General features: G+C 45.5%; 1 protein-coding gene across 2 annotated transcripts in view; it reads left to right on the plus strand.

The window, feature by feature from the left end:
- Positions 1-26,051, plus strand: part of LOC108704011 (ubiquitin-like modifier-activating enzyme ATG7) — a 50,247-nt gene that overhangs the window by 16,811 nt on the left and 7,385 nt on the right. For both annotated transcript variants that reach the window (XM_041591019.1, XM_041591020.1), the window contains exons 11-18: positions 1,250-1,394; positions 1,664-1,822; positions 5,560-5,754; positions 7,057-7,248; positions 7,456-7,571; positions 7,694-7,769; positions 8,333-8,413; positions 11,737-11,859. In XM_041591019.1, coding sequence (XP_041446953.1) covers positions 1,250-1,394; positions 1,664-1,822; positions 5,560-5,754; positions 7,057-7,248; positions 7,456-7,571; positions 7,694-7,769; positions 8,333-8,413; positions 11,737-11,859 — 1,087 coding nt within the window. The remainder of the gene's footprint in view (positions 1-1,249; positions 1,395-1,663; positions 1,823-5,559; positions 5,755-7,056; positions 7,249-7,455; positions 7,572-7,693; positions 7,770-8,332; positions 8,414-11,736; positions 11,860-26,051) is intronic.

Here is a 26,051-nt window from a genome sequence, read left to right on the forward strand (position 1 = left end):
AGGAAATACACTCCCCCATGCAAAGGAAGTAGAGACAGTCACACGAGTACCAGGAAATACACTCCCCCATGCAAAGGAAGTAGAGACAGTCACATGAGTACCAGGAAATACGCTCCCCCATGCAAAGGAAGTAGAGACAGTCACATGAGTACCAGGAAATACACTCCCTCATGCAAAGGAAGTAGAGACAGTCACATGAGTACCAGGAAATACACTCCCTCATGCAAAGGAAGTAGAGACAGTCACACGAGTACCAGGAAATACACTCCCCAGTGCAAAGGAAGTAGAGACAGTCACACGAGTACCAGGAAATACACTCCACCGTGCAAAGGAAGTAGAGACAGTCACATGAGTACCAGGAAATACACTCCCCCATGCAAAGGAAGTAGAGACAGTCACACGAGTACCAGGAAATACACTCCCCCATGCAAAGGAAGTAGAGACAGTCACATGAGTACCAGGAAATACACTCCCCCATGCAAAGGAAGTAGAGACAGTCACACGAGTACCAGGAAATACACTCCCCCGTGCAAAGGAAGTAGAGACAGTCACACGAGTACCAGGAAATACACTCCCCCGTGCAAAGGAAGTAGAGACAGTCACATGAGTACCAGGAAATACACTCCCCCATGCAAAGGAAGTAGAGACAGTCACATGAGTACCAGGAAATACACTCCCCAGTGCAAAGGAAGTAGAGACAGTCACATGAGTACCAGGAAATACACTCCCCCATGCAAAGGAAGTAGAGACAGTCACATGAGTACCAGGAAATACACTCCCCAGTGCAAAGGAAGTAGAGACAGTCACACGAGTACCAGGAAATACACTCCCCCATGCAAAGGAAGTAGAGACAGTCACATGAGTACCAGGAAATACACTCCCCCATGCAAAGGAAGTAGAGACAGTCACATGAGTACCAGGAAATACACTCCCCCATGCAAAGGAAGTAGAGACAGTCACATGAGTACCAGGAAATACACTCCCCCATGCAAAGGAAGTAGAGACAGTCACATGAGTACCAGGAAATACACTCCCCCATGCAAAGGAAGTAGAGACAGTCACACGAGTACCAGGAAATACACTCCCCCGTGCAAAGGAAGTAGAGACAGTCACACGAGTACCAGGAAATACACTCCCCCGTGCAAAGGAAGTAGAGACAGGATGAGGTATAAGCAATGCACAATGCACAATGTACAATGATGGAGGGAATGGGCACAAAGCTAAACTTAACCCTTTGCTGTGCCGGCAGGTTGGCTGAATCGTCTGTTGACCTGAACCTGAAGCTCATGCGCTGGAGACTGGTCCCAACTCTGGACTTGGACAAAGTGATTAATACAAAGTGTTTGCTCCTGGGGGCCGGCACGCTGGGCTGCAATGTGGCGAGGGCACTAATGGTGAGTTGTGACACACGTGGAGCAGAGCTTTATCACCCCATGGAGGGTCTTGGGACACAGTTATTTATTCACAATGTACAATACACAGGATTTTACCTTCAATTGCAGCCAGGATCACATGACTTGGAGGAGGCAGTGGGTTTTGGGATATTGAATAAACATGTAGTACTGATATGGATGTGCCACGTCAGGGGGGAGAGGAGTCGGGGCCCCATTACTGTGATTCTGCACTGGGGGTAGAGCACTAATACTGTTTGTTTCTGCCCCAGGGCTGGGGGGTCAGACACATCACCTTCGTGGACAATGCCAAGATCTCCTACTCCAACCCCGTGCGGCAGCCCCTCTATGACTTCTCCGACTGCCTGGGAGGGGGCGACCCCAAAGCTCATGTGGCAGCGGCAAAGCTGGACAAGATTTTCCCTGGTGTGGTGAGTGTCCTGTATATAAACATCGGGAACAATAATGGGCACGGACAGACTCCTGGGGGACCCCAATGTACATCTACCCCAGGGGGCTGAAACTGAGATCCGTAATAAAACTGGAATATTGATGTGAAATATAAAAACCAATTTACTGTATATTGTGAATCTGCCCCCCAGTTCCCCCATCAGCTCACTCACTGTACCACTCTGTACCCCCATCTCTGCCTGTTACTCAACAACCACTAATTATCAGGGGAAAGAAATGGCCTTTTCCATATTCCAATTAATCCCCCAATGTCTCTGTACGAGCCCGTCCCCCCACATAATGAAATCCCTTTAATTATCCATTCATCCGACTTAGAACCAGAAATGAAGTCTTATCACTTGTAATGAACCTTTGATGAGAGTTTTGTTAATCAGCTACACCCCCCACTGCTGCAGTTTGTTCTAATTACTCCTCATTTCATTAGTGGCAGATTTCAAACTAATACCACTCAGAGATGTCTTCCATTGCACCCCAGAGACCAGGCCTGGGAGATGTATCATTGTCTGTGGGATAGCAGGTATAGTAGGGAGAGATGGTGTCTATAGTAAAGCTGGCCATAGATGTACAGATTTTCAACAGATCCAATCCACATCGTGAGACCAAGATCTTCTGAGAACCATCGTACGAACGTTCGAACTGTCCATCAACTAAAACGACCAATTTACCAGGAAAACAAAGGGGAGCTGCCTGCTTGGCCCTGCAAACATCCATAGATTGTACTGGGACCGACAAAGATTTTTTAACCTGGCCGATCAATTTCCTGGCAGATGTCGGACGAAAAATCGTAAGATGTACGATCGTTTGAATCCCACTAACCGCACGATAATTTGACGAATCGGTCGGGCTGCGCTGAAATCGGTCGTTTCGCAAAGAAGAATCGTCGCGTCTATGGGGGCCTTAACAGTGGATAATAGTCTCTGGGAAGGGAGTGTGACTGTGGGATAGCAGGTATAGTAGGGAGAGATGTGTCTATAGTAACAGTGGATAATAGTCTCTGGGAAGGGAGTGTGACTGTGGGATAGCAGGTATAGTAGGGAGAGATGGTGCCTATAGTAACAGTGGGATAATAGTCTCTGGGAAGGGAGTGTGACTGTGGGATAGCAGGTATAGTAGGGAGAGATGTGTCTATAGTAACAGTGGATAATAGTCTCTGGGAAGGGAGTGTGACTGTGGGATAGCAGGTATAGTAGGGAGAGATGTGTCTATAGTAACAGTGGATAATAGTCTCTGGGAAAGGGAGTGTGACTGTGGGATAGCAGGTATAGTAGGGAGAGATGTGTCTATAGTAACAGTGGATAATAGTCCTCTGGGAAGGGAGTGTGACTGTGGGATAGCAGGTATAGTAGGGAGAGATGTGTCCTATAGTAACAGTGGGATAATAGTCTCTGGGAAGGGAGTGTGACTGTGGGATAGCAGGTATAGTAGGGAGAGATGTGTCTATAGTAACAGTGGGATAATAGTCTCTGGGAAGGGAGTGTGACTGTGGGATAGCAGGTATAGTAGGGAGAGATGTGTCTATAGTAACAGTGGGGATAATAGTCTCTGGGAAGGGAGTGTGACTGTGGGATAGCAGGTATAGTAGGGAGAGATGGTGTCTATAGTAACAGTGGATAATAGTCTCTGGGAAGGGAGTGTGACTGTGGGATAGCAGGTATAGTAGGGAGAGATGGTGTCTATAGTAACAGTGGATAATAGTCTCTGGGAAGGGAGTGTGACTGTGGGATAGCAGGTATAGTAGGGAGAGATGGTGCCTATAGTAACAGTGGGATAATAGTCTCTGGGAAGGGAGTGTGACTGTGGGATAGCAGGTATAGTAGGGAGAGATGGAGCCTATAGTAACAGTGGATAATAGTCTCTGGGAAGAGAGTGTGACTGTGGGATAGCAGTTATAGTAGGGAGAGATGGTGCCTATAGTAACAGTGGGATAATAGTCTCTGGGAAGGGAGTGTGACTGTGGGATAGCAGGTATAGTAGGGAGAGATGGTGCCTATAGTAACAGTGGATAATAGTCTCTGGGAAGGGAGTGTGACTGTGGGATAGCAGGTATAGTAGGGAGAGATGGTGCCTATAGTAACAGTGGATAATAGTCTCTGGAAGGGAGTGTGACTTGTGGGATAGCAGGTATAGTAGGGAGAGATGGTGCCTATAGTAACAGTGGATAATAGTCTCTGGGAAGGGAGTGTGACTGTGGGATAGCAGGTTATAGTAGGGAGAGATGGTGCCTTATAGTAACAGTGGGATAATAGTCTCTGGGAAGGGAGTGTGACTGTGGGATAGCAGGTATAGTAGGGAGAGATGGAGCCTATAGTAACAGTGGATAATAGTCTCTGGGAAGAGAGTGTGGACTGTGGGATAGCAGTTATAGTAGGGAGAGATGGTGCCTATAGTAACAGTGGATAATAGTCTCTGGAAGGGGAGTGTGACTGTGGGATAGCAGGTATAGTAGGGAGAGATGGTGCCTATAGTAACAGTGGATAATAGTCTCTGGGAAGGGAGTGTGACTGTGGGATAGCAGGTATAGTAGGGAGAGATGGTGCCTATAGTAACAGTGGATAATAGTCTCTGGGAAGGGAGTGTGACTGTGGGATAGCAGGTATAGTAGGGAGAGATGGTGCCTATAGTAACAGTGGATAATAGTCTCTGGGAAGGGAGTGTGGACTATGGGATAGCAGGTATAGTAGGGAGAGATGGTGTCTATCAGTAACAGTGGATAATAGTCTCTGGGAAGGGAGTGTGACTGTGAGATAGCAGGTATAGTAGGGAGAGATGGTGCCTATAGTAACAGTGGGATAATAGGTCTCTGGGAAGGGAGTGTGACTGTGGGATAGCAGGTATAGTAGGGAGAGATGGTGCCTATAGTAACAGTGGGATAATAGTCTCTGGGAAGGGGAGTGTGACTGTGGGATAGTAGGTATAGTAGGGAGAGATGGTGTCTAATAGTAACAGTGGATAATAGTCTCTGGGAAGGGAGTGTGACTGTGAGATAGCAGGTATAGTAGGGAGAGATGGTGCCTATAGTAACAGTGGGATAATAGTCTCTGGGAAGGGAGTGTGACTGTGAGATAGCAGGTATAGTAGGGAGAGATGGTGTCTATAGTAACAGTGGATAATAGTCTCTGGGAAGGGAGTGTGACTGTGAGATAGCAGGTATAGTAGGGAGAGATGGTGCCTATAGTAACAGTGGGATAATAGTCTCTGGGAAGGGAGTGTGACTGTGGGATAGCAGGTATAGTAGGGAGAGATGGTGCCTATAGTAACAGTGGATAATAGTCTCTGGGAAGGGAGTGTGACTGTGGGATAGCAGGTATAGTAGGGAGAGATGGTGTCTATAGTAACAGTGGATAATAGTCTCTGGGAAGGGAGTGTGACTGTGGGATAGCAGGTATAGTAGGGAGAGATGGTGCCTATAGCAACAGTGGGGGAAGGAATGTGTGACATGCAGCAGAAAGAGATGGAGGTGGCAGTTAGTGCAGGTAGATAGAGCAGACAATATGGCAGTTTCATTCCCTAGAGAGACCACAGATGTCGTTACTTGTGGAAGGGAAATTCTGCACATTGTTGAGTCCAATGAGCAGAAATTGATTCCACTGGTTCCTGTCGGGCTGATTTGCTGGGGACACTGTGTGCCTCTCATTTGACAAAATAGAACCCATGTGCCACTTTGCTGCTTGTTTAAACCCTTTGAATTTTTCCCCAGAATTCCAGAGGATTCAACATGAGTATCCCAATGCCGGGGCATCCGGTCCATTTCTCCAAAGAGACAGTAGAACAGGCCCAGACAGACGTAAAGAAACTGGAGGATCTTATTGCTGAACATGATGTGGTGTTTCTACTGATGGACACGAGGGAGAGTCGCTGGCTCCCAACTGTCATTGCTGCCAGTCAGAAAAAGGTACCGACTGCCTGCGGCTCAGAACTTCTTATTAACCCACAACAGAGATTTGTGTGGTCATTCAGGCTGAGTTATACAGGGAACTCTGAGTATCACTCCTGTATTATAAGGGATAATGTACCCCCTACTGTAAATGATAAGGATATTAGAAGTCACTGAGGGGTTGTTCTGTGACCATATAAAGGCACAAGGCTGCAGGCTGAGTTATACAGGGAACTCTGAGTATCACTCATGTATTATAAGGGATAATGTACCCCCTACTGTAAATGATAAGGATATTAGAAGTCACTGAGGGGTTGTTCTGTGACCATATAAAGGCACAAGGCTGCAGGCTGAGTTATACAGGGAACTCTGAGTATCACTCATGTATTATAAGGGATAATGTACCCCCTACTGTAAATGATAAGGATATTAGAAGTCACTGAGGGGTTGTTCTGTGACCATATAAAGGCACAAGGCTGCAGGCTGAGTTATACAGGGAACACTGAGTATCACTCGTGTATTATAAGGGATAATGTACCCCCTACTGTAAATGATAAGGATATTAGAAGTCACTGAGGGGTTGTTCTGTGACCATATAAAGGCACAAGGCTGCAGGCTGAGTTATACAGGGAACTCTGAGTATCACTCATGTATTATAAGGGATAATGTACCCCCTACTGTAAATGATAAGGATATTAGAAGTCACTGAGGGGTTGTTCTGTGACCATATAAAGGCACAAGGCTACAGGCTGAGTTATACAGGGAACTCTGAGTGTCACTCATTTATTATAAGGGATAATGTACCCCCTACTGTAAATGATAAGGATATTAGAAGTCACTGAGGGGTTGTTCTGTGACCATATAAAGACACAAGGCTGCAGGCTGAGTTATACAGGGAACTCTGAGTATCACTTGTGTATTATAAGGGATAATGTTACCCAATTACCCACAATCCATTGCAGAGAAGGGGGGGTGAGTGGGACCTTTGCAGAATTTCTGCTTTTCTTGCACATTTATTTTGGCACAATCCCCCCTCGCTGGTTATTCCACCCAGTGACACATCAGGGGGAGTCAGAGGGGATTTTGGGAAGTGTTAGTCACAAAGTGTGTGTGGGGGGGTTAATATGAGACAATTGGGGGGGTGTCGGCCCCACTCTCTCATGTTCTCATATTCCTGGTGTCGCCATGTGAATATTTACCCTTTATTTTCCCTGTGTTCCATATGATCTCAGCAGCCCCCCCACAGGTTGATATAATGTTGTGTTTGTTTTATACCCCCCCCCTGTTCCTCCCTGACGCCCCTTGTTTTGCCCGTTGCAGTTGGTCATTAACGCGGCGCTGGGGTTTGACACGTTTGTGGTGATGAGACACGGACTGAAGAAGCCGACGAAGGACAATGCGGGGGCAGAGGGGGCCAACTCTTCTGATCTCTTAGGCTCCTCCCTCTTCTCCAATATCCCCGGCCACCGATTGGGCTGTTATTTCTGTAACGATGTGGTGGCGCCAGGTGATGTGAGTTGCCCCCTCAGTCTGGGTCTGTAATGATAGTACCTACCCCCACCCCTGGGCCACTCACCTGCCTATGACCAGACTCATATTAATCACTATCTGTCATGTTCCTCAGACTTCCTTTCTGTCAGTTTGTGGGGTCCCTGGGGGGAGCAGCAGGGCTAGAGCTCAGAAGCAGTAGTCTGTCCCATGAGTGACTTTGTGTTTCAGTCCACCAGGGACCGCACTCTGGACCAGCAGTGCACTGTGAGCCGACCAGGACTGGCCATGATTGCCGGAGCATTAGCCGTGGAGCTTATGGTGTCCGTCATCCAGCACCCCGAAGGGTAACGTCAGCATCTTATCTGTATACGTATGGGTGGGAGCTGCCATATATCATATTCTTCTTCCAACAGTTACTCACAAATTCACAAAGCCTTTAATGTCAGCACCTTTGATCTTATTTCAGAGGTTACGCAGTCGCTAGCAGCAGTGACGACCGTATGAATGAGCCCCCGACATCTCTGGGTCTTGTGCCACATCAGGTAAATTGTTGAAATAAATCTGTTGTTGCTTTAAATAACTCCCTTCCCAGTCCCACCTTATATAAGTGCTGTGTATCCTATCAGCCAATATTACCAGGCTCACTTGTTAGTCCCAATGAGGATATAGAGAGAGAGAGGAAACTCACTCTCTGATGAAGTGCCAGAAGGGGGCATGAAACGCGTCAGGTGATTCTACATGTCATAGGGTAGGAGTACAACTGCTAAAGATGCCTGTCTGTTGTTTTAATTTCTTCAATAAAGCTGGACAGTGATTTTTATCCAAAGTGTGTGGATTGGCTTTCTCGCCCACCTAACCCCTCACTTGTTAGTCCCACCTTACAGTATATAAGTGCTGTGTATTCTATCTGAGCATTGTAGCATCAGAGAGCTGAAGGCCTGACCCAGTCCCACATTCAGTTGCTGTTGTGCAGTTCAGTTGTTCAGACACAAGATGGCGCGGTTGTTCCATTGATTATTTGTCCCCAGATTTTAAGTTTCTGGTGCCTTTATCTTTTCCATAGAGATATTTGGATTTCTCTTACAACATTTTCTTTCCTTTCCAGATTCGAGGCTTTTTGTCGAGGTTTGACAATGTGTTGCCTGTGAGTCTCGCATTTGACAAGTGCACTGCCTGTTCTCCCAAGGTACGTGTTGTAGCTGCACCATACTGATGCTTTGTACGGCATTTATATTGCACTATATAAAACAACTGAAGTGAGGGTCAGAGATCCAGATAGCCTGAATGCCTGCCCCACAACTCTCAGTAACCCATTTCAGACCGCCAATGCTATTATAAATAGTGATCCCACATCATTCTTTAAAATATAAGTTTTAATAAAGCGGATGAAAATAGAAGACACCATGAGTGAACGTTATGGCACAACCAACAGACCCAGTGCGTTTAACAGCTCAGTGCTGGACGTGTCCATAAAAGCACAAAACTAAAAACTGCACCGGTGGTCGTGTGATGGTGCAATAATCATTATAAGTCACCGGTGCCCCTGAAGAAGCCGCTGATACGGTGAAACGCTTAGGGCAGCGGAGTTGGACGGTGGTGAGAATAGGGGGGGCAGCCCAACATAGCGTTATACTTCCCTAACTTGAAGGGCTCTCTACAATGAATGGTCACGCTGAAGTACTGCTTATAGAACTGCTTATAGAAAACATAGGGTTGCCACCTTTTCTGGAAAAAAATACCGGCCTTTTTCCCTATTATTAACATTGGGATCAACCGTCATTTTTATCGTCCAGGCCAATAAAATGGCGGCCAGGTGGCAACCCTAAATACACACCATTAGTCCATTATTTCTATATGGGCCGAGTGCACAGATTAAACGCCTGTCTCCATGTTCTGCGAGTAATTCAGCTTGAGGGGTGCAGGTTCGGCCCATATGTTATACAGTGATGAGTTCCTGCCCATCCTCGTGCCATGAGCTGCTTTATAGACAGACGTTGGCAGAGCCATTCCCTGCCGTGGCTCTAAGGAAGCAGAACAAAGGGACCCAATAAGAGCCCATTATTTCTAAATGTCTTATGTCTGGATATTAAGTGTCCCGAGATTTGCCCCTCTGAACCCCCAGCAGTCATAGAGTCTGCTGTAATTCTGCCCCAGTCTGTGGTATCAGTCACTTATGGCTTTACCCCTGGTGCCTGCAGTGACTTCATTCTGCCACAGGAGGCGCCATCTCTCTGGGTTTCCTACAGTCCCTCATTAGAACCACAGCTCATCCAAGATGGGACTCTGATTCTTCTTCTCTGTTCTTGATCTATTGGAAGCAGCAGCTCAGTGCTTGGGATGGGAATTCTAGGGAATAAAGTATTTGGGAATGGGCCATATGTGTTCAGCCCAATGGGAACCAGTGCTGGTATCACACCCACCTTCCCAAATATTCCCAGTGCTTGGGACAGAATGGTCAGGGTGCAGTGAGGCAACTTACAGGGGCACGTTGGCCTAGAGTCTAAAGGAAAGATATGACCCTCTATGGGCATTTATAGGGGAAGTCACGTTCCTGGGCATGGGAGGGGCAAGCAGTGGGTGGGGCTAGGGCACAAAGATGGCAGCTGACAGTTTCTAATGCTAATAATTGAACAGGAGGAGGGGAGGGATTTGATTACGTGCAACTAAACATCTGTTCTGAGCAATAAAACGGTCTGTTTTTGGTGATTTCATCCATTTACCGCAGGCCAAGAAAAAACTCATTTCCATATTTAATGTTAGTGGCCCTGAGGGAAGGGGGGTTTGTTTGTAGGGAGTGGGGTGACTGCTGCCCAAACACAGTAATGTGGCTGAAACCTGATCCCTCCCCTCGGGCTCCGGTCTCTGCACTTCATTCACTGTGGGAAACTGGGAACAAAGCGAGTGTTTGTGTGTTTGCGAAAGTTTCCCTTTAGTTTTTCATTTGGGCTCAATGTGACGGCACAAACAAAGGGGCCTTTATGTGGGGGGAGAGTGTCAGCCATTGTTCCTCATGACTGGAAATCGGCAGCAGTAGCAACAGGCTCATATATTCATTATTATTATATGTTATTTGCATGGCACCAACATAATCCCCAGCGCTGTACAGCGATTATACAGGGGCCCATTGTGTTAGTGACTGGGGGGGTTCCTGGCCCATATTAGGAGTCCGGAGGTTGGTTCCCAGGGGAGGCTGGGGGTAGGATTGTGCTGTTGGTGTTTGGGTTGGTGCTTCCCAATATAATAAGTGCACCTCTCATTTCCCGGCCCATTTCCTTCCTGTCCTCCCTTTCCTGTTTGTGCAGCCTGTGCCCCCCGGGAAGCCTTTCCTCTTCACTAATGGGCAGGAAGGTCCCTCCTTCACTTTAGACCTGAGTTTGCCTGAGCTCCAGCTGATCCTTTGTAGTTACTGCCCCCCCCCCCAAGCTGCCAGTGGTACAGGCCCAGTATGTAATTGTTATACCATCAAATGTGGTGAAGGAGCACATGGGGGGGGGCATTGCTACACAAACATCCCCATAATGAATCATTGCCATGAAGGCTAACAGTGGCCTGGCTGGTGGAATGTAGCTGGGCTTATGTCTTGTCCCTCCCTGCCTTGTGCAACTGCCTACTGGCTCTCAGCTCATTATACACAGCCCCCCCCCCCTCTTGTACCTTGTACACCCCTCTATCAGCAGTATACAGCCCCCCAGACCAATATAATACCTAGTACACCCCTCTATCAGCAGTACATGAACCCCCCCCGGCCACTCACAAATGGCAATTTGACTTGTGTAGCCGCTGACCCACATGTGCCACATTTAGTTTCCCGCAGGTTGGCTAATGAGCTGACAAACAAGTTTCTATGTAGAAGAGCTTGCACCCCTGGCCCCCACATGTCCCAACATGAAACCTCCCACAAATGGGTCACCGGGTGTCAGAAGTTGTACAGAAAGGTCACTGTGTATTGGGGTGCAGGGAGCCTCCTGTTAATTTTGCAGCAGGAACTGATCACTCACCATGAGGGGGGGGGGGCTCCTTCCACATCACAATCCAGATCCCCCACTTCTTCTTCCCAATTTTCTACTCCTGTCTCTCTTGCCCCCCCCCCCCCCCCGTTACATTAATGAGCAGGAGGGCCTCTGTTACACTTAATCATTGGGGGGAAGGGTTCTTTACTTGGAGCCCCATTACTCAATGGCAGTCAGGTGATTAATATATATATGAGTTGTCCTACTCCCCAAAATCCTGTTACTTCTCCTTATTCCACCAACTACACTGACCCCCCAAAACTGCATGTTTTCTTGTTACTGATAAAAGCTTCATGTTGCTCCAGTATTCTCATTTCCTGCTCAGTGTGGGAGACAGTACTCGGGTATTATTCCCTACCCATTGTTTAGAATGAGAGACATTATGTGGGTATTCTCATTCCCTGCTCAGTGTCTATTTCAGGAGAGTTTTAGGGGCCCTGAAGAAATGATATTGTAAATTAATGTTGTATATGACGTGACTGTGTGTCGTGCTCCGCAGGTTATTGATCAGTACGAGACTGATGGATTCCAGTTCTTGGCCAAAGCTTTCAACTCGTCTCATTCGTTCCTGGAGGATTTGACTGGACTGACGCTGCTGCACCAGGAGACTCAGGCTGCGGAGGTGGGTGCTGGGGGTGCTGGGGGTGCTGTGGGTGCTGTGGGTGCGAGATCTCTATTCACAATCATTGAATCATTCACTTACACTGAATCTCAAGGGTTTTTATCTAGCGTGTCTGACCCCCCTCTTTTATTACTTTTGTACTGAGCTGCAAAATTCTCTCCTTAATCATTAAACTGTAAAAATCACAGTTTTTTTTGTTGGAATACTTTGCCTTTACACACCCCCAACACAGTAAATACTTGTACATTATAATAATAATAATAATTACAAGACAGAAAGCAATATGAGGGGGTGCCGGCTGTAGTCCAGCAGGGTGACTCTAGTCCTACATTATTCACATTGAAGGGGGGTGTCCATGTGAGCAGCTGTACACATGGGTGGGGTATAATTTGGGTGCTGTCTGTCTCCCTGCGCAGACCTGGTGGGAGAGGTTGGAAAAGACAAATTCTGTTGCTATGGATCGGTTTCCGGTCCAGCGAATCCGTGCCAGTCTAATAATAGTGCACTCCACTCCGGTTACTGAGGGGTTATTCCAGGAACAGGTGATTCATTCAACGGATATAGCCCCCATCTGCCTGTACTATTCCCACCTGATCCACTGCACATCCCTCAGCTCCAGCCACTGGACTCCTGAGTAACTGGGTCAGTTCTACATCATGTTACTACTATAGTGTGAGCACTACTACATCTCCCCCTAACTGACCTTCAGACTGGGCCCCCTTAGCTCATAACAAGGTTACAGATATATAGAAACATTGGGGTGTCATCCTGCTATAGTTCCAGGGGTACCCAGGGTACAAATAAGCACTCACCCTAAATCTCCCTCTAACTGACCTTCAGACTGGGCCCCCTTAGCTCATAACAAGGTTACAGATATATAGAAACATTGGGGTGTCACCCTGCTATAGTTCCAGGGGTACCCAGGGTAGAAATAAGCATTCACCCCAAATCTCCCCCTAACTGACCTTCAGACTGGGCCCCCTTAGCTCATAACAAAGTTACAGATATATAGAAACATTGGGGTAACAGTCACCCTGCTATAGTTCCAGGGGTACCCAGGGCACAAATAAACACTCACCCCAAATCTCCCCCTAACTGACCTTCAGACTGGGCCCCCTTAGCTCATAACAAGGTTACAGATATATAGAAACATTGGGGTGTCACCCTGCTATAGTTCCAGGGGTACCCAGGGTACAAATAAACACTCACCCCAAATCTCCCCCTAACTGTCCTTCAGACTGGGCCCATTAGCTCACAATTTTTGGCATATTATTTTGCTGGGCATGTTTTGTAGCCAAGGTTACACAGTTTGGTGCCACAAACAGGACACAGGGTTGTGCAATTGGATCAGATTATGGGAGTTGTGCCGACCGGAAGTAGAAACTGCAAAAGAAAGTTTTATTGTGAAGGAAGCCTCAGTCTGTCACTGTGTTTTTTATCTTAGATAGCAAATAGGAGCCCAGCACTTTCCTGGCTTATGTTGTGTTGGTGAATGAGACTTTGGGGTCCAATTCTGGGGAAGTGTGTTGCACAAGGGCTGGGGGGGGAGCCCCTGACATTGGGGTATTAGTATGAATGTCACTTTCACTGAAACAATTATTATTAGATCCGTACAGGGAAGTGGGGGACTGGGCCACAAGGTCCATGAGAAATAAATAGGGTGTCCCTGGAGGCCAATGAATGGAAGGGATTGTTCCTATGACACTTACAGTGAGTGGGTGTCAGGGAGTTGATAGAGAGGAAAGTTTCTGAGCGATGAGTCATGCTGAGCAGTTCACATGTCGCTCACTCGCTCTGACTCACTTTCCTTCTTTACTCTTTCCCTCATCCTCTGTGACATCACATCCCTCTTATTAACCTGCTGAAATAACTCCCGTCTGTCCGTGGTGGAGATGGAACGTCCTGTCCGTCATAGAGATAGTGGAGCGTCCTTCTGTCTGTGATGGAATTTCATTCTGTCTGTGATAGAGATGGAGCTTCTTTCTGTACGTCATGGAGCGTCCTTCTGTATGTCATGGAGATGGAGCTTCCTTCTGTCTGTGATGGAGATGGAGCATCCTTCTGTCTGTGATGGAGATGGAGCGTCCTTCTGTCTGTGATGGAGATGGAGCTTCCTTCTGTCTGTGATGGAGATGGAGCGTCCTTCTGTCTGTGATGGAGATGGAGCGTCCTTCTGTCTGTGATGGAGATGGAGCGTCCTTCTGTCTGTGATGGAGATGGAGCTTCTTTCTTTACGTCATGGAGCGTCCTTCTGTACGTCATGGAGATGGAGCTTCCTTCTGTCTGTGATGGAGATGGAGCTTCCTTCTGTACATGATGGAGATGGAGCTTCCTTCTGTCTGTGATGGAGATGGAGCTTCCTTCTGTACATGATGGAGATGGAGCTTCCTTCTGTCTGTGATGGAGATGAAGTGTCCTTCTTTCTGTGATGGAGATGGAGCATCCTTCTGTCTGTGATGGAGATGGAGCATCCTTCTGTCTGTGATGGAGATGGAGCGTCCTTCTGTCTGTGATGGAGATGGAGCGTCCTTCTGTCTGTGATGGAGATGGAGCTTCCTTCTGTACATGATGGAGATGGAGCATCCTTCTGTCTGTGATGGAGATGGAGTGTCCTTCTTTCTGTGATGGAGATGGAGTGTCCTTCTTTCTGTGATGGAGATGGAGTGTCCTTCTTTCTGTGATGGAGATGGAGCATCCTTCTGTCTGTGATGGAGATGGAGCGTCCTTCTGTCTGTGATGGAGATGGAGCGTCCTTCTGTCTGTGATGGAGATGGAGCTTCCTTCTGTACATGATGGAGATGGAGCGTCCTTCTGTCTGTGATGGAGATGGAGCTTCCTTCTGTACATGATGGAGATGGAGCGTCCTGTACATGATGGAGATGGAACGTCCTTCTGTTCATGACAGAGTGTCCTTCTGTCCGCGTTGGAGATGGACCGTCCTTCTGTCCGTGCTGATGACGGGGCATAGCAGTTGAGGTTAAAAGAGGAACAAATTCATTGAATTCTGTGCTAAGCTAAATTAATTCCTGCCCTTTTATTTGCTTAGTGAGAAGGAGGGAGGGATATCCAATCAGAGATTGTCTCTTATTTCCTGAAAACTCAGGGCAAAAGTTTGGACAAAAAGGGTTAATATCAGTAATCTTGCATTCTTGGAAAAAGGCATCCGACCCTTTCTTGAAGCTATCTATTGTACCCACCAGTACAGAGAGAATCTCACAACTTCATGACATTTTTGTCGATTTATTCAACAGTTTGGGCAATTTTTAATTTCATCTTCCAATGCTTCTTTCTCAGGGGGAGGATGCAGAGTTGCAGCTGGCTATATTTATGCACTGCTGAGCCTGACTACATGTACCATTGAAACAATGTATGTTTATTCACCTCTTGTTGTATCAGGAGTCAGAGGCAGCAGTGCAGAGAAGAGAAAGGGACAGACACAATGACAGTTACACAGAACTATAAACCCAGTGAGAATGAGGAATGAATGGATATTGGGAAGTTGTATCAGGAGTCAGAAGCAGCAGTGCAGAGAAAGGGACAGACACAATGACAGTTACACAGAACTATAAACCCAGTGAGAATGAGGAATGAATGGATATTGGGAAGTTGTATCAGGAGTCAGAAGCAGCAGTGCAGAGAAAGGGACAGACACAATGACAGTTACACAGAACTATAAACCCAGTGAGAATGAAGAATGAATGGATATTGGGAAGTTGTATCAGGAGTCAGAAGCAGCAGTGCAGAGAAGAGAAAGGGACAGACACAATGACAGTTACACAGAACTATAAACCCAGTGAGAATGAGGAATGAATGGATATTGGGAAGTTGTATCAGGAGTCAGAAGCAGCAGTGCAGAGAAGAGAAAGGGACAGACACAATGACAGTTACACAGAACTATAAACCCAGTGAGAATGAGGAATGAATGGATATTGGGAAGTTGTATCAGGAGTCAGAAGCAGCAGTGCAGAGAAAGGGACAGACACAATGACAGTTACACAGAACTATAAACCCAGTGAGAATGAGGAATGAATGGATATTGGGAAGTTGTATCAGGAGTCAGAAGCAGCAGTGCAGAGAAGAGAAAGGGACAGACACAATGACAGTTACACAGAACTATAAACCCAGTGAGAATGAGGAATGAATGGATATTGGGAAGTTGTATCAGGAGTCAGAAGCAGCAGTGCAGAGAAACGGACAGACACAATGACAGTTACACAGAACTATAAACCCAGTGAGAATGAGGAATGAATGGATATTGGGAAGTTGTATCAGGAGTCAGAGGCAGCAGTGCAGAGAAAGGGACAGACACAATGACAGTTACACAGAACTATAAACCCAGTGAGAATGAGGAATGAATGGATATTGGGAAGTTGTATCAGGAGTCAGAAGCAGCAGTGCAGAGAAAGGGACAGACACAATGACAGTTACACAGAACTATAACCCAGTGAGAATGAGGAATGAATGGATATTGGGAAGTTGTATCAGGAGTCAGAGGCAGCAGTGCAGAGAAGAGAAAGGGACAGACACAATGACAGTTACACAGAACTATAAACCCAGTGAGAATGAGGAATAAATGGATATTGGGAAGTTGTATCAGGAGTCAGAAGCAGCAGTGCAGAGAAAGGGACAGACACAATGACAGTTACACAGAACTATAAACCCAGTGAGAATGAGGAATGAATGGATATTGGGAAGTTGTATCAGGAGTCAGAAGCAGCAGTGCAGAGAAGAGAAAGGGACAGACACAATGACAGTTACACAGAACTATAAACCCAGTGAGAATGAGGAATGAATGGATATTGGGAAGTTGTATCAGGAGTCAGAAGCAGCAGTGCAGAGAAAGGGACAGACACAATGACAGTTACACAGAACTATAAACCCAGTGAGAATGAGGAATGAATGGATATTGGGAAGTTGTATCAGGAGTCAGAAGCAGCAGTGCAGAGAAAGGGACAGACACAATGACAGTTACACAGAACTATAAACCCAGTGAGAATGAGGAATGAATGGATATTGGGAAGTTGTATCAGGAGTCAGAAGCAGCAGTGCAGAGAAGAGAAAGGGACAGACACAATGACAGTTACACAGAACTATAAACCCAGTGAGAATGAGGAATGAATGGATATTGGGAAGTTGTATCAGGAGTCAGAAGCAGCAGTGCAGAGAAGAGAAAGGGACAGACACAATGACAGTTACACAGAACTATAAACCCAGTGAGAATGAGGAATGAATGGATATTGGGAAGTTGTATCAGGAGTCAGAAGCAGCAGTGCAGAGAAAGGGACAGACACAATGACAGTTACACAGAACTATAAACCCAGTGAGAATGAGGAATGAATGGATATTGGGAAGTTGTATCAGGAGTCAGAAGCAGCAGTGCAGAGAAACGGACAGACACAATGACAGTTACACAGAACTATAAACCCAGTGAGAATGAGGAATGAATGGATATTGGGAAGTTGTATCAGGAGTCAGAGGCAGCAGTGCAGAGAAAGGGACAGACACAATGACAGTTACACAGAACTATAAACCCAGTGAGAATGAGGAATGAATGGATATTGGGAAGTTGTATCAGGAGTCAGAAGCAGCAGTGCAGAGAAGAGAAAGGGACAGACACAATGACAGTTACACAGAACTATAAACCCAGTGAGAATGAGGAATGAATGGATATTGGGAAGTTGTATCAGGAGTCAGAAGCAGCAGTGCAGAGAAAGGGACAGACACAATGACAGTTACACAGAACTATAACCCAGTGAGAATGAGGAATGAATGGATATTGGGAAGTTGTATCAGGAGTCAGAGGCAGCAGTGCAGAGAAGAGAAAGGGACAGACACAATGACAGTTACACAGAACTATAAACCCAGTGAGAATGAGGAATAAATGGATATTGGGAAGTTGTATCAGGAGTCAGAAGCAGCAGTGCAGAGAAGAGAAAGGGACAGACACAATGACAGTTACACAGAACTATAAACCCAGTGAGAATGAGGAATGGATGGATATTGGGAAGTTGTATCAGGAGTCAGAAGCAGCAGTGCAGAGAAAGGGACAGACACAATGACAGTTACACAGAACTATAAACCCAGTGAGAATGAGGAATGAATGGATATTGGGAAGTTGTATCAGGAGTCAGAAGCAGCAGTGCAGAGAAAGGGACAGACACAATGACAGTTACACAGAACTATAAACCCAGTGAGAATGAGGAATGAATGGATATTGGGAAGTTGTATCAGGAGTCAGAAGCAGCAGTGCAGAGAAGAGAAAGGGACAGACACAATGACAGTTACACAGAACTATAAACCCAGTGAGAATGAGGAATGAATGGATATTGGGAAGTTGTATCAGGAGTCAGAAGCAGCAGTGCAGAGAAAGGGACAGACACAATGACAGTTACACAGAACTATAAACCCAGTGAGAATGAGGAATGAATGGATATTGGGAAGTTGTATCAGGAGTCAGAAGCAGCAGTGCAGAGAAACGGACAGACACAATGACAGTTACACAGAACTATAAACCCAGTGAGAATGAGGAATGAATGGATATTGGGAAGTTGTATCAGGAGTCAGAGGCAGCAGTGCAGAGAAAGGGACAGACACAATGACAGTTACACAGAACTATAAACCCAGTGAGAATGAGGAATGAATGGATATTGGGAAGTTGTATCAGGAGTCAGAAGCAGCAGTGCAGAGAAGAGAAAGGGACAGACACAATGACAGTTACACAGAACTATAAACCCAGTGAGAATGAGGAATGAATGGATATTGGGAAGTTGTATCAGGAGTCAGAAGCAGCAGTGCAGAGAAAGGGACAGACACAATGACAGTTACACAGAACTATAACCCAGTGAGAATGAGGAATGAATGGATATTGGGAAGTTGTATCAGGAGTCAGAGGCAGCAGTGCAGAGAAGAGAAAGGGACAGACACAATGACAGTTACACAGAACTATAAACCCAGTGAGAATGAGGAATAAATGGATATTGGGAAGTTGTATCAGGAGTCAGAAGCAGCAGTGCAGAGAAAGGGACAGACACAATGACAGTTACACAGAACTATAAACCCAGTGAGAATGAGGAATGAATGGATATTGGGAAGTTGTATCAGGAGTCAGAGGCAGCAGTGCAGAGAAGAGAAAGGGACAGACACAATGACAGTTACACAGAACTATAAACCCAGTGAGAATGAGGAATGAATGGATATGGGAAAGATTTGTGTCATGTGATTTCCTCTAATTAGGCAACATATTATATTTGGGTTTACTTCCCCTTTAGGATAAAGTCTCCCAGGCTGGGCAAGTAATCATGTTGCAGGGAGCCACTTCCATCTCTCTGTTGGTCACATATTTATTGATGAGTTAAATATAGAAGTTGGCACAAGGGCACTGAGGCAGGAGGGGTGAGGTTAAGTAACAAGTGAATTGAGCTACAGAGAGGGGCACCAGTGTGGGTGGGTGAGTGAGTGAGTGGGTTAGTGAGTGAGTGGGTTAGTGAGTGGGTGGGTGGGTGAGTGAGTGGGTGAGTGGGTGGGTGAGTGGGTGGGTTAGTGAGTGAGTGGGTGGGTTAGTGAGTGAGTGGATGGGTTAGTGGGTGCCTCAGAGCACTGGTGCAGAATCCCGGGGGGCTAATGTGTGAGATGAAAGAATGGACATGACTGGCTCTGGGACTTATACTGGGCACATTCATATTCATATCCCTAAATGAACTGGTTTTCTCTGGCTCATACAATGTTCCTCTCCTCTCAGACAGTTCTGTAATCAGGGGAACCCCCTTATGGGCCGCGAGTAGAAGCAATTCCACGATGGGCCTACAGAACTCATTTAGCACTTACTAGAGCAGTCACATGACTCAAATAGCCACTCCCCTGCACAGGAAGTAGAGTGAGGCCCATGAGTAGCAGCAAATAGACTCCCTGTTGTGGGTATAAAAGTGGGTCGCCTTCCTGTGCTGCAACGCACAACCCATTCAATTGTGAAGATAAAATACAGCAGGTCCCCTGCAGTCTGTGCCCCCTCATTTCCAAACTTGTTAGCAACACAGAGCCCTCATCCAGCTCAGAGACGTGTTCAGTTGGCAGTGTAGATTGAGTGCAAGCTCCTCTGTCCCACAGAACATTGAGGGGAGATGTGGAGCTGTTGCAGTGAGTTACCAGGAATCAGTAATTACATAAAGGACAAGTAACACAGAGGAGGAAACATTCTGGCTCTGGTCCTTCCCATCTGGTTTTTATTTGGATCTCCTGGAACAAATCTCTTGTTAGTTGTTGTTTTTACGAGCAGTATCATGTTTGTGTGTGTTAGTGTATCTTAGTGTGAGTGTGTGTTAGAAAGTGCATTTCACTGTGTGTGTGCTTATGTTAGTGTGTCTGTGTGTTAGTGTGTGTGTGTTAGTGTGTTTGTTAGAGTGTGTGTCTGTGTGTTAGTGTGAGTGTGTTAGTGTGTTTGTTAGATTGTGTGTGTGTGTTAGTGTGCCTGTGTGTTAGTGTTTGTGTGTTAGTGTGTGTGTTAGTGTGAGTGTGTGTTAGTGTGAGTGTTAGTGTGAGTGTGTGTTAGTGTGAGTGTGTGTTAGTGTGAGTGTGTGTGAGTGTGTGTTAGTGTTTGTGTTAGTGTGAGTGTGTGTTAGTGTGAGTGTGTGTTAGTGTGAGTGTGTGTTAGTGTGTGTTAGTGTGAGTGTGTGTTAGTGTGAGTGTTAGTGTGTGTTAGTGTGAGTGTGTGTTAGTGTGAGTGTGTGTTAGTGTTTGTGTTAGTGTGAGTGTGTGTTAGTGTGAGTGTGTGTTAGTGTGAGTGTGTGTTAGTGTGAGTGTGTGTTAGTGTGTGTTAGTGTGAGTGTGTGTTAGTGTGTGTATTAGTGTGAGTGTGTGTTAGTGTGAGTTAGTGTGAGTGTGTGTTAGTGTGCCTGTGTGTTAGTGTGTGTGTAAGTGGTCCATGTGTCAGTCAGCACAGTGACACAGTTCAGTGCTATGGGAATGTGAGGGAAAAGCTGCAGCTTTGGGAATTCTCAGTGTCCCATTTGGACCTCATTTCCATGGGTCTGGTCTGACCCCAGAACCTCTCCACCCCCCCCAGACAAACAGATGATGAGTCCTGAGTGGCCCTTGTGTGGGTAAGTGAAGGGGGGGGAGCAGATCTTGGGGTAAAGGAGGAGCTGCCATGTTGATATGAGCTGGGCTGGAGATTAGTGCAGCAGGGGAAGGAGATGTGTCAGCAGATATGTCTGTGGATTCCAGTGAGAGGACAGAGAGTTTTCCGACAGGAGGAGGAACAGATAAATATGGATTTATGGAACTGAAATCTCAGTTGGATCTGAAGATTAATGACACGTGTATTCAGTCACATGTCATAGCCTCACTCTTAGATCAGCCTCCTCCATAATGATGTCATAGCCTCACTCTTAGAGCAGCCTCCTCCATAATGATGTCATAGCCTCACTCTTAGAGCAGCCTCCTCCATAATGATGTCATAGCCTCACTCTTAGAGCAGCCTCCTCCATAATGATGTCATAGCCTCACTCTTAGAGCAGACTCCTCCATGATGATGTCATAGCTTCACTCTTGGAGCAGCCCCCTCCATGATGATGTCATAGTGTCACACTTCCCCCATTCAGAAAATGTGTTCATATTTTTCTGGCAGAAATCAATGAGAACTGGAAATGAATCTCATCTTTATTATACTCCAAAATGGCAGGAAGCACAAACTGCTTGGAATGGATGTCTGAGTAATGTGGGATTAATATAGGAGAAATTTGTGGGAATGATGCGGAATTAATATGGAAATGATGTGGGAGTAATATGGGAATGGTGTGGAATTACTATGGGAATGATGTGGGATTAATATGGGAATGATGTGGGAATAATATAGGTTTAATACAATGTGGGAATGATGTGGGATTAATATGGGAATTATGTGGGATTAATATAGGAGAAATGTGGGATTAATATGGGAATGATTTGGGATTAATGTGGGAATGATGTGGGAGTAAATGGGAATTATTTGGGATTAATATGGCAATGATGTGGTATTAATATGGGAATTTTGTGGGATTAATATATGAGAAATGTGGGAACGATGTGGGATTAATATGGGAATGATGTGGGATTAATATAGGAGAAATGTGGGAATGATGTGGGAGTAGTATGGGAATGATGTTGGAGTAATATGGGAATGATGTGGGATTAATATGGGAATTATGTGGGATTAATATAGGAGAAACGTGGGAATGATGTGGGATTAATATGGGAATTATGTGAGATTAATATAGGTGAAATGTGGGAATGATGTGGGATTAATATAGGAGAAAAGTGGGAATGATGTGGGATTAATATGGGAATGATGTGGGATTAATATGGGAATTATGTGATATTAATATAGGAGAAATGTGGGAATTATGTGGGATTAATATAGGAGAAATTTGGGAATGGTGTGGGATTAATATGGGCATTATGTGGGATTAATATATGAGAATGTGGGAATGGTGTGGGATTAATATGGGAATTATGTGGGATTAATATGGGATTTATGTGGGATTAATATGGGAATTATGTGGGATTTATATGGGAATGATGGATTAATATGGGAATGATGTGGAATTAATATAGGAGAAATGTGGGAATGATGTGGGATTAATATGGGAATGATGTGGGATTAATATAGGAGAAATGTGGGAATGATGTGGGATTAATATGGGAATGATGTGGGATAAATATAGGAGAAATGTGTGAATGATGTGGGATTAATATGGGAATTATGTTGGATTAATATAGGAGAAATGTGGGAATGATGTTGTATTAATATGGGAATGATGTGGGATTAATATAGGAGAATGTGGGAGTTATGTGGGATTAATATGGGAATGATGTGGGAATTATGTGGGAGTACAGAGGAATAATATGGAAATAATGTCAGTATGAGTATTTATATAGCAGTGGAAATAGAGTAAAGTGACCGCTGAGAGGGAGAATGTAGTCACATGGGGGGACACAATGGGGTTTAATGTGTCACACACTGGTGACATCACAGCTGCTCCCTCTCATCCCCAATTTATGGTTCTGTAGATGTGATACCCAGGGGTGTAACTACAGAGGAAGCAGACCCTGTGGGGCCCTAATTAATGATAATGGTAAAACAGGACAACCTCTAAAAGCCCAGTAACATCTAGTTATACCACTGGTGATGCCCCATAAGCGGGTCATTTGTTTCATAATTCCTGAAGGAAATCCCATAAACCCCGGCAGATTGAGGGGGGGGCACTCCCCCATGCAAAGGAAGTAGAGACAGTCTCATGAGTACCAGGAAATACACTCCCCCGTGCAAAGGAATTAGAGACAGTCACACGAGTACCAGGAAATACACTCCCCTGTGCAAAGGAAGTAGAGACAGTCACACGAGTAACAGGAAATACACTCCCCCATGCAAAGGAAGTAGAGACAGTCACATGAGTACCAGGAAATACACTCCCCCGTGCAAAGGAAGTAGAGACAGTCACATGAGTACCAGGAAATACACTCCCCATGCAAAGGAAATAGAGACAGTCACATGAGTACCAGGAAATCCACTGCTATAACATACTCTTGCTCTTGCTAATACAAAAAGAAACGAGCATTCAACAACACAAATTAAATAAAATATTTTCCCCCAAAATACTTGCAATTTCTAATTCACATCACTGGTCTCTGGGAAAGTTCTTTATACATGAGTTGGGGCAGACCCAGGTTGGAAATCTGTTGTAAGCTGCTCTAGAAAGTTCCTTAGAGCAGGGCTGTCCAATTGGAGGCCTGCGGGACAGATGTGGCCCTTTAGAGCATTTGTATGGACCCCAGTCTGGCTACATAGACTTTATTGTATGACGCCATCATTTTAATATAGCCCTATATAAATACAAAAATACAAATAAGTCCAATATAAAGCCGTGCATGAGAAGTAATAGGCCCATTACATGCAGTTGGACAGCACTGCTTAGTGGAACGAGCCCATGACTGTAATTAATTTGCCCTGAGAGGCAGCGGATTTATCTAGTAATTAAGAGCAAACGAGTTACAACCTGCTGAATCCTTCTATTTCTGTGCAAACACTTGGTGGGGAGAGACTGGGGGGGGGGTTTATTGGAAACGGAAATCTTTTAGTGTGTAAATGTGGTTCCCTTTGCACTGCCTAATAACTCCCTGCCCTGGAGCAACTCCCTGCCATCTTTTTCAACCTTACATGTAGCTGTTACTCTCAACATGGTAACTTCTATGCCCAGTGGTTCTCTCCTCTGTGATTGGCCAATCTAATCTGTTTTTAATTATCCCTCCTAACTATTTCTACTAATGGCATGCTCATTAACCCTGCTGATACCCAGCATTCCCTTGGGCAAATCTTTAAAGGGGTGGTTCACCTTCCAAAAATGTTTTCAGTTCAGTTGGTTTCAGACAGTTCACCAGCAATAAAGACTCTTCCCAATTACTTTCTATTTTCTATTTGTGACAGTTTTTCTATCATTGAAGTGTAAAGTTTAATGTTTCCTCTTCATATGTGTTTGTGAAGCAGCTGTGGGAGGGGGTCAGCGACCCTTTAACTGATCCATGTGTTTGTCCCTGCTGAGCAGAATCCCTGAGTGTCATTATAGGCAACTGTTAGACTTGATACAATAGTTACACTTATATTCCCCATAGATCCTACTGAGAAATGGACCAACTAATGGATCACTGAGCTGCTGCACTCACACTCACACTCACACTCACACACCACAGACAGGAACATTAAAGGGACGGTTCACAATTTGCATTTAGTTTTACATTTGTTTTTCATTTCTATTCAGCAAACTGTAAATTGTTCTTGTGCTGAAGAGTCAGATCATTTGAGTCTTGTTTTGCTAATTAGCCTAATTGCCCCTGGCAGCAGGAATATAATCTCTGTGGGACAAGAGGGATTGAATGAGACTGTGGGTCTGTCAGTGATGAGTGTTGTGTCCTGATAGTGCCGCCCCAGAGTCTCATTTATTAGGGCCCCCCTTATCTCTATAACCTGCTGTCTGCTGTCTGGCTCTGTCAGTCTGTCTGACATTCTCCCACAGTAACTGCCCTGTCTGCAGCCGCTTCCAGGATTCCTTTACTGGCATCTCATCTGCCTCTTATCTGTATGGGAAGTGCAACTCATTGTCTCACAGTGTGTGGATTGGGATGTGTTATATCAGGGGGGCCCAAAAGGTAGATCAGGATGTATCAATAGATCTTTAGCTGGTGATCAGTAGATCTCAGCACACTCTCAACAAACTGCTTGTCTAAATCACTCTCTGCAAAGGAAGTAGAGACAGTCACACGAGTAACAGGAAATACACTCCCTCGTGCAAAGGAAGTAGAGACAGTCACACGAGTAACAGGAAATACACTCCCTCGTGCAAAGGAAGTAGAGACAGTCACACGAGTAACAGGAAATACACTCCCTCGTGCAAAGGAAGTAGAGACAGTCACACGAGTAACAGGAAATACACTCCCTCGTGCAAAGGAAGTAGAGACAGTCACACGAGTACCAGGAAATACAGGTGTTGTAGTGCTGTGCCATACACCCCTTACCACCCCTAATTTGCATATGCAAATTCGTATTCAGTTCAGTATTTGGCCAAATCTTTTGCGAAGGCTGAATCCAATATAGTGGATTCAGTGCATCGCTATTTTATATATTTTATTTAAACCTCATCTACTGTGCTGCTATTATATAGAGATGGAATTAGGTGGGATTTGGGACTATGGGGTAACAGGAGGTATCACAGAGCAGCACAGAATATTAGGCAAGGTCATTCTTTAGGTAACTATAATCTTTCAAGTGGTGCATGTGCAGTTGTGCAATACATGTGCCCTAGTGTTGTGCCACACAGGTGTTGTAGTGTTGTACAATACAGATGTTGTAGTGTTGTGCCATACAGGTGTTGTAGTGTTGTGCCATACAGGTGTTGTAGTGTTGTGCCATACAGGTGTTGTAGTGTTGTGCCATACAGGTGTTGTAGTGTTGTGCCATACAGGTGTTGTAGTGTTGTGCCATACAGGTGTTGTAGTGTTGTGCCATACAGGTGTTGTAGTGTTGTGCTATACAGGTGTTGTGCCATACAGGTGTTGTAGTGTTGTGCCATACAGGTGTTGTAGTGTTGTGCCATACAGGTGTTGTAGTGTTGTGCTATACAGGTGTTGTAGTGTTGTGCCATACAGGTGTTGTAGTGTTGTGCCAT

Source organism: Xenopus laevis, chromosome 4L, assembly GCF_017654675.1.
Source record: "Xenopus laevis strain J_2021 chromosome 4L, Xenopus_laevis_v10.1, whole genome shotgun sequence".
Classification (NCBI taxonomy): Eukaryota; Metazoa; Chordata; class Amphibia; order Anura; family Pipidae; genus Xenopus; species Xenopus laevis.